This window comes from Micromys minutus (genome assembly GCF_963924665.1).
Source record: "Micromys minutus genome assembly, chromosome: 1".
In the NCBI taxonomy this organism is placed as follows: Eukaryota; Metazoa; Chordata; class Mammalia; order Rodentia; family Muridae; genus Micromys; species Micromys minutus.
In genome coordinates this window covers 225,861,923-225,875,472 of record NC_137969.1, presented here as the reverse complement: position 1 = coordinate 225,875,472, position 13,550 = coordinate 225,861,923, and the positions used below count along the sequence as shown (strand labels likewise).

The 13,550-nt window shown below is 42.8% G+C and overlaps 1 protein-coding gene across 3 annotated transcripts in view; it reads right to left on the bottom strand.

The window, feature by feature from the left end:
- SMOC1 (SPARC related modular calcium binding 1) overlaps positions 1-13,550 on the bottom strand; it is a 153,998-nt gene that overhangs the window by 61,300 nt on the left and 79,148 nt on the right. For 2 of the 3 annotated variants that reach the window (XM_080932371.1, XM_080932372.1), the window contains exons 2-3: positions 12,594-12,759; positions 11,318-11,430 (exon numbers count right to left, since the gene is read on the bottom strand). In XM_080932371.1, coding sequence (XP_080788497.1) covers positions 11,318-11,430; positions 12,594-12,759 — 279 coding nt within the window. Of the gene's footprint in view, positions 1-11,317; positions 11,431-12,593; positions 12,760-12,976; positions 13,062-13,550 lie in introns of those variants that run through there. The other variant, XM_080932373.1, reaches the window with a different exon arrangement.

Below are 13,550 nucleotides of genomic sequence, written 5' to 3'. Positions count from 1 at the left end.
AAATTTTCCAGAAAGAGGAAAAGAGATCCCCATCTAGATACAGGAGGCAAGACTAGAAAAGAACCTTCCCTCTAAAAATACAGAACAAAAGAAGGAGTGAGAGAGAAGCACGAAGCAGCACAGAAGGAGGCACATGGGAATAGCTCCAGACTACTCAACTGAAACTTGAAACACAGAAGGGCTTAGAGTGATGTGTTTCAAGTTCTAAAGGACAACAGCTGACTCAGCCTATTATATCCAGCAAAGCTATCTGTCATAATTAAAGAAAAATTAAGAACTTTTCATTATCAGAAAAAAATAGATCAAAGGAATCACACTCATACATGTAAGATTCTTGATTGACTCTTAAAATGATAAGTAAACCTATCCATGAGGCTATGAGAAAGAATAAGCCACACTAGAAGAATAGCTAAGCAGGGGACAAGAAGATCTTTTACAAAATAAAAAAAAAAAAAAAAACAATAGAAATCAATTCACAGTTAAATAATAATAATGAATGCTAATAATCCGAATCCCCAATCAAAAGACATAGACAAATAGATACGATTTAAAAACAAGAACTCTGTACTTGCTGCCTCTAAGAAATTGATCTTACACAAAAGACAGATCGTACATTAAAATAAAAGAAAAGAAAAAGATACTTCAAGCAGTGGACCTAGAAAACAGGTAGGTGCCATTGAAAAACCTAGGCTTTTAAAAACTATTTTAAAAAGATCACATTGCACTGATGAAGGAAACAGCCAACAAGAGGACATTACAATTCTCTAAACACATGCATCCAGAACACAGGTACACCTAATTTCATAAAACAAATACTATTACATGTAGTCACAAATTAATGTCAGTGCAGTAGTAGTAGGTACTTCAATATCCCAATTCTTTCCACTTGTCAGGTCTTCAAACAATAGCAAAAGAGAAATATATAAATTAAATGACATCATAGATCACATAGACTTAACAAAGGTCTATAGAACATTCCATCTGAACACTGCAGATTACACACTTTCTTTAGCAGCCCAAGAACTTTCTCTAAAATAGAGAAAGCCTCTTTGGAAGTTCTACCAGAGTCATGCAGATACTGTTGATGATGCTTGCAGCTAACCATCGGACTAAATATGGGGTCCCAAATGAAGGAGCTAGAGAAAGGACTGAAGGGCAGAAAGGGTGTGCAACCTGATGGGAAGAACTACTGGGGTCTTAACTAGAACAATAGGACAAGAGAAACAAATATAGAGTTACAAATAAGAAAGGAAGAAGTCCAAGCAGGTGAAAATGTGATCCTATACTTAAGAGTATAGGACCCTAAAGATCCAGCCAAAAAACTCTTAGAACTAATAAACAGTTCAACAAAATATCAGGCTGCCAAATTAACATGTAAAAATCAGTAGCTTTCTTATATACCAATGACAAGCATACTACAAAAGAAATAAGAAGGGGCTGGAGAGGTGATGACTCAGCAGTTAAGAATACTAACTATTCCTCCAGAGGTCCTGAGTTCAAATCCCAGGAACCACATGGCAACTCACAACCATCTGTAATGGAATCCAATGCCCTCTTCTGGTGTGTCTGAAGACAGCTATATATAACAAATAATTTTTTAAAAAAGAAATAAAGAAATAATTTCATTTGTTACAGTCTCAAAACTAACTATGAATAAAATCTAAACAAAGATGGAAAAGATTTCTACAATGACCTTTAAAACACTGAAAAAAATTTGAGGAAGACCCTAGAAGATAAGAAGACCTCTTGTGTTCATGTACTAGAAGCATCAATATTGTGGAAATGACCATCTTATCAAAAGCAAATTATGTATCCAATACAATCTAACCAAAATTCAAGCATACTTCTTTACTCTCTGAAAGTTCTTAACCTAACCCTAACCCTGAACACGCAAAAGACCCCAGTCAATGCCATGCTGTTCAAAAATAATACTGCTGGGGGACTCCATACCTGATTTCAAGTTATACTACTGAGCCATAGTAATAAAAACAACATGGTACTGGCACAAAAACCACAAAGATAAATAAAAGAGAAAGAAGACATAAGTACAGGGCCAGGCAATCATAACCATTTGACTTTCAGCATAGATTTCAAAAACCTACATCAGAGAAAAGACATCTTCCAGCAAGTAGTTTTTTTAAAAACTGGATATATAACTATAAAAGAATCAAACTAGATTCTTACCTCTCACCTTGCACAAAAGCTTCTAGAAGAAAAATAAAGAATACATTTCAAAATATAGGCCTATAAAGGGACTTTTCAAATAGGACTCCAATGACCAAGAATAATATTCATAAAAAGCAAATGGAATCTCATGAAAATTAAACACTTCTGTATAGCAAAGGAAATAATCAACTGTATGAAGAGGCTGCCTACAGAATGAGGAAATATTTCTGTCAGCTTTTAATCCAACAGAGGCTTAGTAAGCACCCTATACAAAGAACTCATGAAATTAAGCATCCATAAAACAAACAACTCAGTCAGAAAATGGTCTGTGGAACTGAACAGAGTGTCCCCAAGGAAATGCAACCAACAACCAACACTTCAGAAAGCATTTGATATCATTAGCCATCAGGAAAATGCACATTAAAACTACATCAAGATTCCATCTTGCCCAGTCAGAAAAGGCTATCGTCAAGAAAACATCTTCTGACAAGGATGTGGGGAGAAGAGAACCGTTACCCACTTATGGTAGAGTGTACACTGGTACATCCACTATACACATTAGTGTGGTTGTTTTTCTAAAACTAAAAATTCAACTACCACATGACCCAGATACACCACTCCTGCGTATACCCAAAGACCTTCAAGCCCCACTACAGAGATACTTGTACAACCATGTCTGTTCCTTCTTTATTGACCATTGCCAACAGAGGAAATGGAACCAGCCTAGATGTTCATCAGCTAATGGATGGACAATACACAAGTGATTCATATACACAATGGATATTCAAAATGGAATTTCATTCTGCCATTAAGAGGAGTTGAATCTACAGGAAGATGGGTGGAAATGGAAAGTATTATACTAAGTGTGGTAATCTAGGCCAAGAAAGCCAAACGCTGCATTTTTCCACTCAGATGTCGATGCTAGCTTTGAATACCTAGATTCATGTGTTTAACTTGGAGGATCTATAGAGGTCAGAAAACTAGAAAGGGCCCTGGTGATGGGACAAGGGAATTAGCCTTAAGACAAGGAAGAGATCATGGGAAAAAATGTGATATGAAACTAATTTGGGGTGGAGAGGTACTTAGCAGTTTCAAGCACTGGCTGCTCTTATTGAGGTTATGGTTCAGTTCCTAGCACCACTTGAGGGTTTACAATGGTCCATAAATCCAGTTCAAGAGATCCATCAACCGCTTTTAGTGTCTGAGGACACCAGGCATGTACACAGTATGACAAAACATTAACACACATAAAATAAAGTGTTTTTTAGAGCAGTTGGAGGAGAAACACTAGGAGTTAAAGGCTTAGGCAGAAATGGGGGTGGGGGTAAATGGAGGGGAGATGAGGAAGTAGTAGGGTAGACTAACCAAAACTAAGATGTATAAAAGACCATCATAAAAACCTGCTTCTTTGTAAACCAATTATATATACATATATTAGGAGTTTGAACTAAGATACCCTGCACAGGCAGGCAGATAATACTTTTTCTCTGAAAACCTGGGCTTTTAAATGAAATTCTCAATAAAATTCATGGAATACTCCCCCATGAGTTATTGGTCATGGAGAGCCGAGTCCCCCAAAACAACCCAGGCTATTGCCATTACTTTTTGGTTACTCATTAAAACTAAGTTGATAGACCTTCTTTTGCTTCTAAAAATTTTGTTTCTGACTTTCCAGGATTTGCAATACATTCCTTTATATAATGGGGTAAAATGTATCAAGTTTTTGAAATAGGTAAGTCCATATGTAGCTTAGTGAAACTAAGCCTGCAATATAAAAAAGGGTTATAGAATAACATGTATTATTATACCTTTTCCTAAAAAAATAACTACTCTGCTGCTGACATTTCTTATTGCAGAACAGAGAGAAGTCAAGCTGAAACTGACCTGGGAACTTCCTCCTGTCGGCTAGCTTTGATAGTGCTGAAATCTGATGTGCAGTCCGCTTAGGGAGAAAAGCCATCAACAGACTTACCCAATAGTGAGCCCTGTCTGCTACAGTATCAGCATGCAGCAAAATGTGTGCTGGTACATGAAGGTTCCGAGGGTAACCATCTGCTTTCTGGTTGGATCTGAGGCCTACTTTGCAGAAGGGTGTTCATGCTAAATATGGTAGAAAATGTCAACTCTCATGGCATGGGGGAACATAAACCCTAGGAGGGAAATCTACTACTACTGTTTTGCTGAAAAGACCATCTTTCTTCCAGACAGTTTTCTTAACACCCATAGGTTAGAGCTTCTCTCAACCAGAGTCGGAGAAGCTTCTTTTTGTTGTGGGCATTAGTCAAGGCAGAGACTCATAACTGAGCAACTTTTGAGGATGACTGTTGCACACTAGTCCCTAAATGAGACATGGATACCAACTGCCCCAAGATTCCAAAAACACTGTGGAAGAGGGCAGTAAGAGACTGTAAGAATGGAGTGGAGTGTTTTCATCTGAATATGGTACTGCCAGTGCACTCATGAGCTTACTAATGCTGTTGTTCTCTCTGTAAGATCAAGCCAGCCAATAACTTCAGCAAGGATGGTGGAGGAGTTCCTGAAGCTCCAGCCCTAGAGCAGGAGCCATGGGAAAGTAATAGCTGCTAGGGGAAGAGGAGTGGATTTTCTTCAGAGGTGTGGTCACTAGTAGGTAGCCCGTGCACATGCAGATAACACGAACTGGACTCAGTGGCACATTATTTTATTTAAAAAGGAGGGAGGGGAGGGAGGGAGGGAGGGAGGGAGGGAGGGAGGGAGGGAGGGAGACAGGATAAGGAGGTGAGACTGACACATGTGGAAGGATCTAATGAAAGTGTGAGGAGGGAGCTGAGGTCGATATACTCAAGACATGTGTGTGAAATTGTCAAAGAACAAATAAAAAACATTTAAAACCTAAAACAGACTACACCTTTTGTCCCAGTGCATGCCTCCCAAAAATCTTATCCCCAACGAATTATCCAGCATTCATTCCTTTATACATAGAAATAAAATGTAGCAGTTTTTTAAAGAGAGGCAACCATATGAAACTTAACTAAAAGTAAGCCCACAATATAATTAAAGAAATGTCACAGAATAACATGTGCCTTTGTGTGTCTTTGCCTTAATTAATGATTAATCACTACATATATAAGAAGATCAGAGGGTGGTATGTGTAATAGTTCCTGTTCTGAGAGAATGAGGTCTCTCATTTTCTACCCTATATATCTCTCTCATCAGTTTACAGTGTCAAGTTTTCTTAAAAAGCTATTTCTTTAGAAAGAAATGAAACTGTTTCTTTATGATCACTTGTTAAATTCTAACATTCATGCACACATACATGTGTAGAGAAAGCCTCTACAATACACATTTTAGTGGCTGCATCACATGTTCTGCCATGATCTGTTTAGACAATTCTCTATTATTCTCTATTATTAAATATTTAGGGCCAGTTTCTTTTTGCTATAACAAAATTGGAAATCGTTTGCCACTAAACATTTTCACACATTTAAAAATTATTTCCCTGGGGAATTTCTTTTTAAAGAAATAAAACTATTTACTTGAAAAAATTTCCTAGAAGTGAAATTGTAAGCACTAAATGTGAGTCTGCTTAATACTTTGACCCCTATTGCAAAAGTATGCTATTACAAAACAGGTACCAGCTGACTTTCCCAATAGCAGCACAGGGGTAAACTAGTTCCATCCAGTCAATCCTGAATATCTTCTCCTATTGTTACAAGTTTGACAAGCAAAATGATCCATCGTCATAACGTGTGTGTGTGTGTGTGTGTGTGTGTGTGTGTGTGTGTGTGTGTGTGTTTATGTTCCTGTTGGGTGTAGATGCATGTATCAGGCCAGTGTCGTTCCTCAGATGCTACAGAATAGTTTTCTATCAACTTGGCACAAGCTAAAGTCACCTGAGAGGAGGGAGCCTCAACAAAAAAAAAAAAAAGTACCTCCATAACATTGGGGGGGGCAAGCCTGTGGGGCATTTTCTTAGTCACTGATGGTGGATGGCCCAGGATATTGTGGGTGGTGCCTCCCTGGGCTGGTGGTCCCACAAGACAGTACCCCTCAATGGCTTCTGCACCAGTTCCTGACTGTTTGAGTTCCTGTCCTGACTTCCTTCAAGATGAACAGTGATGTGGAAGTGTAAGCCATATAAGCCCTTTCCTCCCCAAGTTACTTTGGTCATGCTGGTTCACCATAGGAATAGAAACCCTAAGACAAACGCTTCCTACTTTGTTTTCTGAGACAGTGTCTTTCACTGACCAGTATCTTGCTGAGTAGGTTGGGCAGTCCAGCCAGGGAGTCTAAAGGATCTCTCCAGCTCCCCCTCCTCAGGACTGGGATTTCAAGCGTGCCACCACACCCAGATTTTTATGTGGGTTCTTGGTAATAAACTCATGCTTCCAAGGAAAGAGCTTCACTCACAGAGCCATGTCCACAACCTCTCCATCATCATTTTTACTTACATGATTTAATGATATTCACATTTATTGATTGACTATTGTCATACATTTTCCTTTGGTGGTACAAGGGACTGAACCCAGGACCTGGCATGTGACACTGTCACTTGGTTACATTTCCCGAGCTCACTCACAGGCTAAAGACTTATTACTTATGCCCTCTTTGTTGTTATCTCTTGGCCACGTTTTATTGGGGCCTTTTTTCTCCTTCCAAATTATAAGAGATACCTATATATATAAGGTCAATGCTTTGTCATTAAAGCTAATGTATAACATTTGCTTTCAGCTTAAGGTATTTATGATGAAATTTTTGAATTTGTGTTTGTTTTCTTGATGACAAAATGCATCCTGGGCTCTAGTCAACTGACCGGTAAGTAGGCTTTTTAAATATGGATTTCCAGCTACACACATGCAATCTCTACACCACTGCTTTGCTGTGTGTCTTGCTATCTTTTCTTCATAAGGCAGGGTTCAAATTTTTTTTAATACCTCATATCAACCACCAATACATAGCCCAATACACAGTGGAGTTCAAACTGCCTGCCTGCCTGAAATAAAAAGATGTTGTGTCTGGGCATTTGCTTTGAAGGAACTCAGTTTGTGATGGGAGAGAAAAGTGGGGCAAAGATGAAACAGAATTGGCCACACGTCAATCATTGTTGAAAGTGGTGATGGGTTCATGGAGTTCATTTTACTATTATGCCCACTCTTTTGTACTTTTTTAAAATTCCCATAACCAAAGGGGTTTTTTATGTGATTGTTTGATTGATTGGGCAACAAGAGAAGGAATTCTGGGATAACAATGGTGGTGAAAATGAAATGCATCTGCATCGAGGCCACTTCTGCACAAAAACATCATGAGCCCCAAAGTTAGCCAGTGTGAGTCAAAATCCCTTCTAGCTCAGTGATCTCAAACTGCTCTGAAGCTCGGCTTTTCTTTATATAAGGGTATTAAAACCTACACAAGGGTTAGGATGAGGGCCGATGAGTAGAGGACTCTGGCTGGCTCCAGCACACTTACCAGTGACCGACCATCAATGTCGTCCAGTAATACACTCGTTTGACACATTCCTGCCCTCACTTCATGACTCAACTCCAACACACATGTAGCAGGACATACACAAGCACAGCAGTTCAACTTCTGGTCAACACAGATGAGATCTCCACTAAACAGCTCGGGCAGAGACAAACCCTTGGCAGAGATCTTGGTAGAACAGATATTGGGAATTATGCCTCTGGTATCCAGAGAAGAAGCAGACAGCACCATAGCAAAGGACAAAGCCTGAAGCAGCTGATTTCACTCCAGATCCCCAAGGACCTAAACCTCGCATCTCAATGATGTATTCAAGAAAATCCTACAAAATGGGTTTGAGGGTTTTTTGTTTTTTTTTTTTTTTTTTTTTTTTGGTTTTTTGTTTTGGTTTTTGTTGTTGTTGTTTTAACAATACTGACATCACCCCTGGGGCATGAGAAGAATTAAAAATCTCTAATCCCTGTGTCTGAGACTGCTCCATAATGTGCTTCAACCTTGTGAACTCCAGGTCCTAAGTTTAATCTCAGAACCCAGGCAAAAAGGTTAGACAAGTGACATACTCTTGTGATCCCTGTGCTGTAGGATCAGAAAGACAAGCAGATCCTAGGGCTCCCTGAGCAGCCAACCTAACCTAGCTAGTGAGTTCGAAGCCAGTAATAGACTGCCTCAGAAAACAAGGTGGATGCTTTCGAAAGAACAACACCCAAGATTTCCTCTAGCCTTCACACACATATGCACACAAACAAGTGTACAAACACACACACACACACGTGCAAACAAACACACATACAACCACACACACATTTTTACATTCACAAGCACACAAACACACCTACAACCATATGTACATTTGTACCCACACACACAAACACACAAAAAAATACCTGTGTCTGGATCCGAGACTTGTAATTGAGTTTAACAGTCTGGGACCATTCTAAGTATTGACAGTTCAAACAGTGACACATGCACAGCCTCCCTGCTGTAAGGGAAGATGAGCCACTTGACTGCCCACTCACCAGCTCAAGAGGTTGGGTAAAGTGAGGAAAGAGGGCCTGGAAACAAAGAATGCAGCTAGAGTCCCCACATGAGCCTCCTTAAAGCTAATTCAGCCATGTGGCCTCCAGCTGTGCCTCCCACCAGATAAAGCCTTCTCAACAGAGTCCAGTCGTTCTGTCCTTGTTTGTCAGGAGAATGGCATCTGCAGTACAATTCCCAGGAGTAAGGCATGCTACTGACTCCAGGATGCCTCCATGCCAGTGTTCAAAGGAATCTTAGAGCAATATAACTTGTCTCTGGGCTTTGGTCTTAGGGGGAGAAAAAGGCTGCGTGAAGATGGGCCATGGGGAAGGAGACAGGCATTCTGTCTCCCACACTTGGCCCCTCCTTGGAGCAGCAGTCTCATTTTGTCAAGTTATTGCAGCATCTTTGGTGGGGAGGGGGGCCCTTTCATTTACCTGGGACGATCTACTGACCGGACACCTAGCTGCCCACTGGGCTGAGCCAGCCTGGACTGTGGACACGTGGCAGTGCTTAGCTTGTCACAAGCACTGCACTCCGGGGCACTCTTATTTAGCAAGTCAGCCTGGACTAATCTGGAAGTCCCTTTCCTTCAGCAAACACCACCTGGTCAGGCCTGGCCAGAACAAAAGCTGGCCAGAGGCTGTCTGTCATGAGATAGCAAACACTTCAGAGTCAGGAGGGCAGAGGTCAACCACTCTCACAAGCAACATACTCAGGACTACATGGGCCTGCAGAAGGGGAGAGAGCAGCTGCCCTCAGCTCTGCCCTCCTTCCTGTCACCTTTCTCCCACAGGTCTCAGCCCAAAACAAATCTCAGGAAGGTCTGATGTCCCTCCAAGGATGTGGATGCTCTAAAGCACAGACGAAGGTCACCACATTCTTTTTAGTAGAATAAATAGCCAACTTAAACATCGATAGGACAGAGGGTTCATAAATCTCTATGCAGGTAAGCATCAACAAAGGCTTTGGGTGCTCTTCCCCAGCTCTTATGTACTACTATCTATAAGGTCTTAGGAAGATCTAAGATGGAGACCCACAGTGGAGATTGGAATCACAGTGATGCTAATAAATCCTTACAAGACGTGAGCATGTCAAAGTGTCTCACATGTGTTAGCCCACTTAATCCTCATCACGGCCTTACAAGGGAACTGAAATAATAACCACTGATAACAGTAATATGCCATGCATAGCCTAAGAGCCATATAGTATGCTGATGACATCATAGTAATTCATCACATGTGTATAACAACAATCATAAAGATAATCGTCTCTATTTTTTTTTCAGATAAGCAAACTGAGAAGTTAGGTGACTTGCCTGTGTGGGTTGGCCTCAAACCGAGGCAGTTGGCCCCAGTCAGGCACAGTGCACCAAGCACAGCTCTAGACTGCATATTCCTACAGCACACCTCAGAGCTCCCTTTGAGTCTGCCAGTTCAGAGAGCAGCAGAGCGCAGGGCTCTTCGTGGTGCCCTGGCCTTGAACCAGCTCTTCACCCCAAGTAATGATGGTGCATGCATTCTCCATAAATAGGGTTATTCGCTGTGCAAAGCTTTAGATGGGAAGTCAAAACAAGCACTTCACCCAGGGCTGATGGTCAAAGTCACTTTATCCCCGTGCTCCCCGGCCTGGTAACATGTTTGAGTCAACAGAGAAACACTTAAAATATCAAGTCAAACCTACGCCCAACCACCCCTCTATGATTCTGCCCAAGACAGCACTGGTCTGAGATCAGTAACCCGCTCAACCTCAGCAGAAGTGAAATCTGAAAACCATCTGTCCGACTCCCACCATGCATCTCCTGATGCAGAATTACAGACGCTTTTCAAACCCTGAAGCTGCAGCCTCCCTCTCTGCAAGTGTAGATTTCCACTAAATGCTATATGTCCTTGATAGAAGGGTTCTAAAGAAAGTGACCAGGTACAAGGACAATCCCAGCTAAGCTAAGCTTACCAGGTCCTGTGACTGTCCTTACTCTCCTCACAACAACTTCATGCATTAGGCACATGTCCTGACTCACAGAAACCTCTCATCTCCTGAGCCCTTAGGGAACCATCTAGAAGTTTCCTGAAAAGGCACCTTACTGTCCCGCCGCAGCTACGCTTCAGGATCGCTGCCCGTGCCAACGTATCCTGCCCTGCTTTTACACAGAGCGATAGTTGGAACACTGAGCAGCAGAGGTGAGACTGCTGACAAGAGGATTTAAAAATCTCAGTCGATGCTCATGCAAATGTGAACACACACAGTCCGGAAGCCATGGTGCGCTTTGTGCTCAAAGAGGGTGCCTCTTCATTCAAGGAGGTACATGGCGTGGAGTTGCAGAGGGGTAGCAATAACACAGAGAAGGGAATACTGAGGTTGCCTGTGGAAACTGGCAGAGATGAGAGAAAATAATCAGCCCACATTTGACAGGAGAGACAGCCAGCAGGGAGGACCGGGACCCAGCCATGCCAGTTTCCTGGCTCAGACTCCCATGCATCTTGTTAGGGCCCACAGCCAGTTGGCAGGGAGTGACATGGAGGGCCCAAAAGGGGAGAGGCAGCGCAGAAGGGATAAAGAGCCACTCACCCAGCCATTTCCCAGAAAGTGAATGTGCCAAATGACCCTGGTGCTCTCTAAACACCTTCTGCCTCAGCCCAGCGAGCACCCGGAGGAGCCCGTGCATGGGAAGCCTCACCTGTGTGAAAGAACCATCCTCACCACACTCTGGGACAAACACAGCCTCCTGAGGCTTCTTGGCCTGCTCCAAGGCCTGAGCCCTCTCCAGGCGACACTTGCTCTGGCCAGCATCTAAACAGGGAGAGGAGTACATTGTATATTTCCCTTGGATTCCACACAGAAACCAGGAACCAAAATGGCTGCCCCGTGGCAGGAACACTGAGAAAAATCCTGTACCTGGGCCAAGGCACCATGCTACTAGCATGTCCAGCGTAAGAGCGTGGTGCCCGTGTCCACGGACACCTGCTAGAGCTAGCTACCTTCATCTTAATGCTACGCTTAGAAAAGTAGAGGAGAAGTGTATTAGCCCAGGCTCTGCTTTCTTTTCTTTTCTTTTTCTTTCTTTTTTTTACTCTTCTAAATGTTTCTTTACTAGTGTGATGGGTCAGGGGAGGCATTTCCATATTTTCACTAATTTCCTCAATCTTTATTAAAACTAATAAATCCAGGAACTGCAAAAGGAGCACGGTAGCACGTCTTTAATGTCGGTACTGAGGAGAGCTCTGAAGGAACGCCTATAGTAAGCCTGGGCTACATAGTGAGTGCTGGGCCAGCCAGGGCTACATAGCAATGCTAGCACTTCCTTGAGAAAATCAAATGTCTGGGGTAGTCTGCCAGCTTCCTGCACTTCCTATAAAGGCCCCAGGCCACAAGGTCAAAACTCTACAGGACTCAGGAAAGCCGAACAGACAGTGTCTGAGGAGACATACACACAGTGCTGCGAAGCCAGGAAGAGGATGGGAGCAAAGCAGAAAGCAAGCTCCGCTTTAGGGGCTGGAGTTCCTCAGCTCTGACTATGCGCTGTTTTGCACCGACAAACCTGATAGTACCAGACCTGCTGATTTGGGGGAGATTTGTTATGGTTGTTGTATCTCCCATTTTTTAAATGCTATCTCAACTATTTTTCATGTTTTAGAGCAGATCAAACAAAACACTTCTGTGAACCAACCATTTGGAATCCCCATCCCGGGGCCATGCACTGTGTCTCTGTTTTGAAACAAAACCACAAACAAACTAGGCTCTACCCAGAGAACCCCTAGGCTCCTCGCCCTTACTGCTGGCAGTGTCTGGAGATCAGGGAAGTGCTCCTTGCCCCTCTTCCTTCCCTCACACCCTGATGGGAGGCAGAGAGAGCCAGAAGAGCAGAGCAAAGGGATTCAAGCTGCAGTGATGATTTCCCAGTGTGGGAGCTGCAGTCCCAGCAGCCTCTGCTCGCCCGTGTGCAGGTCACTCACCTTTGCATCTACCACGATGGACCACAGCCAGGGCTGGGTCTCGGCACTTGGCTCTCTGGTACTCACACATGGACTCGTAGGACCTGCCATCAGAGGCGCAGATGGGCTTGGGTTGAGTCCTGGGACAGTGGGGGTTGCATGGAGGGTCACGGTCACTTATGAGAAACTACATTGGGAAAGAAACAAGAGCGAAATAGCAAAGAGGTTATTTTTTTGCAAGAAAAATAGGGAGAAACCCCTGGCTTACAGTCTTGGCTTGCCCTTAGTAAGTAAAACTCAAATAAATCTTAAGTTATAAAACCCCAGAGATGAAGGACAGAGATAACATGTTTAACCAAGGAAGGCCTATGCATCCTAAGGATAGGAAGGTCCTATTTACTGACCACAGGATGCATCAAGTGTTCCAAATGTAGGATCTTGTCAGTCTCCACAACCACCCTGTGAAGCAGAACCCCTGACTAGACCGGAGCCAGGCAACTGTAAGGAGTGGGGATCTCCTCACAGCCTACATCTGTGGGAAAGAGATCAAAGCTTTAACCGACAAATCATTCATTCATCCTCTCCACGCATGTGGATGGCTACCCCGACTGCAATTTACAAATCCTCCACTCCAGAATGCTGTCTCTGTTCTGCGGGGGGAGTTTTATGTCTTAGACAATAGCATTGAACCCAATATCTAGCCGTCATGCCCATTGCTCTCTAGCAGAATACCAGTTGAGTGAATTTCTGAAAGAAATTTATTTTCTGCTTTCAAACTTGTGGTGATAATAACCAGCTTGGGAAACACTGAATCAAATGAAATTCTTTAGACCAGAATTCTCAGACACCTTCAGTAAACCTGCATGCACTGCAACCCTCTAAGTGGACACAAACCAGCATCAGCCCTCGATCCCTGACCACAACCCTTGACAGATGTCCAATGCCATGAGGACAGATCCAGGGTGTTCCAGGCTGGCC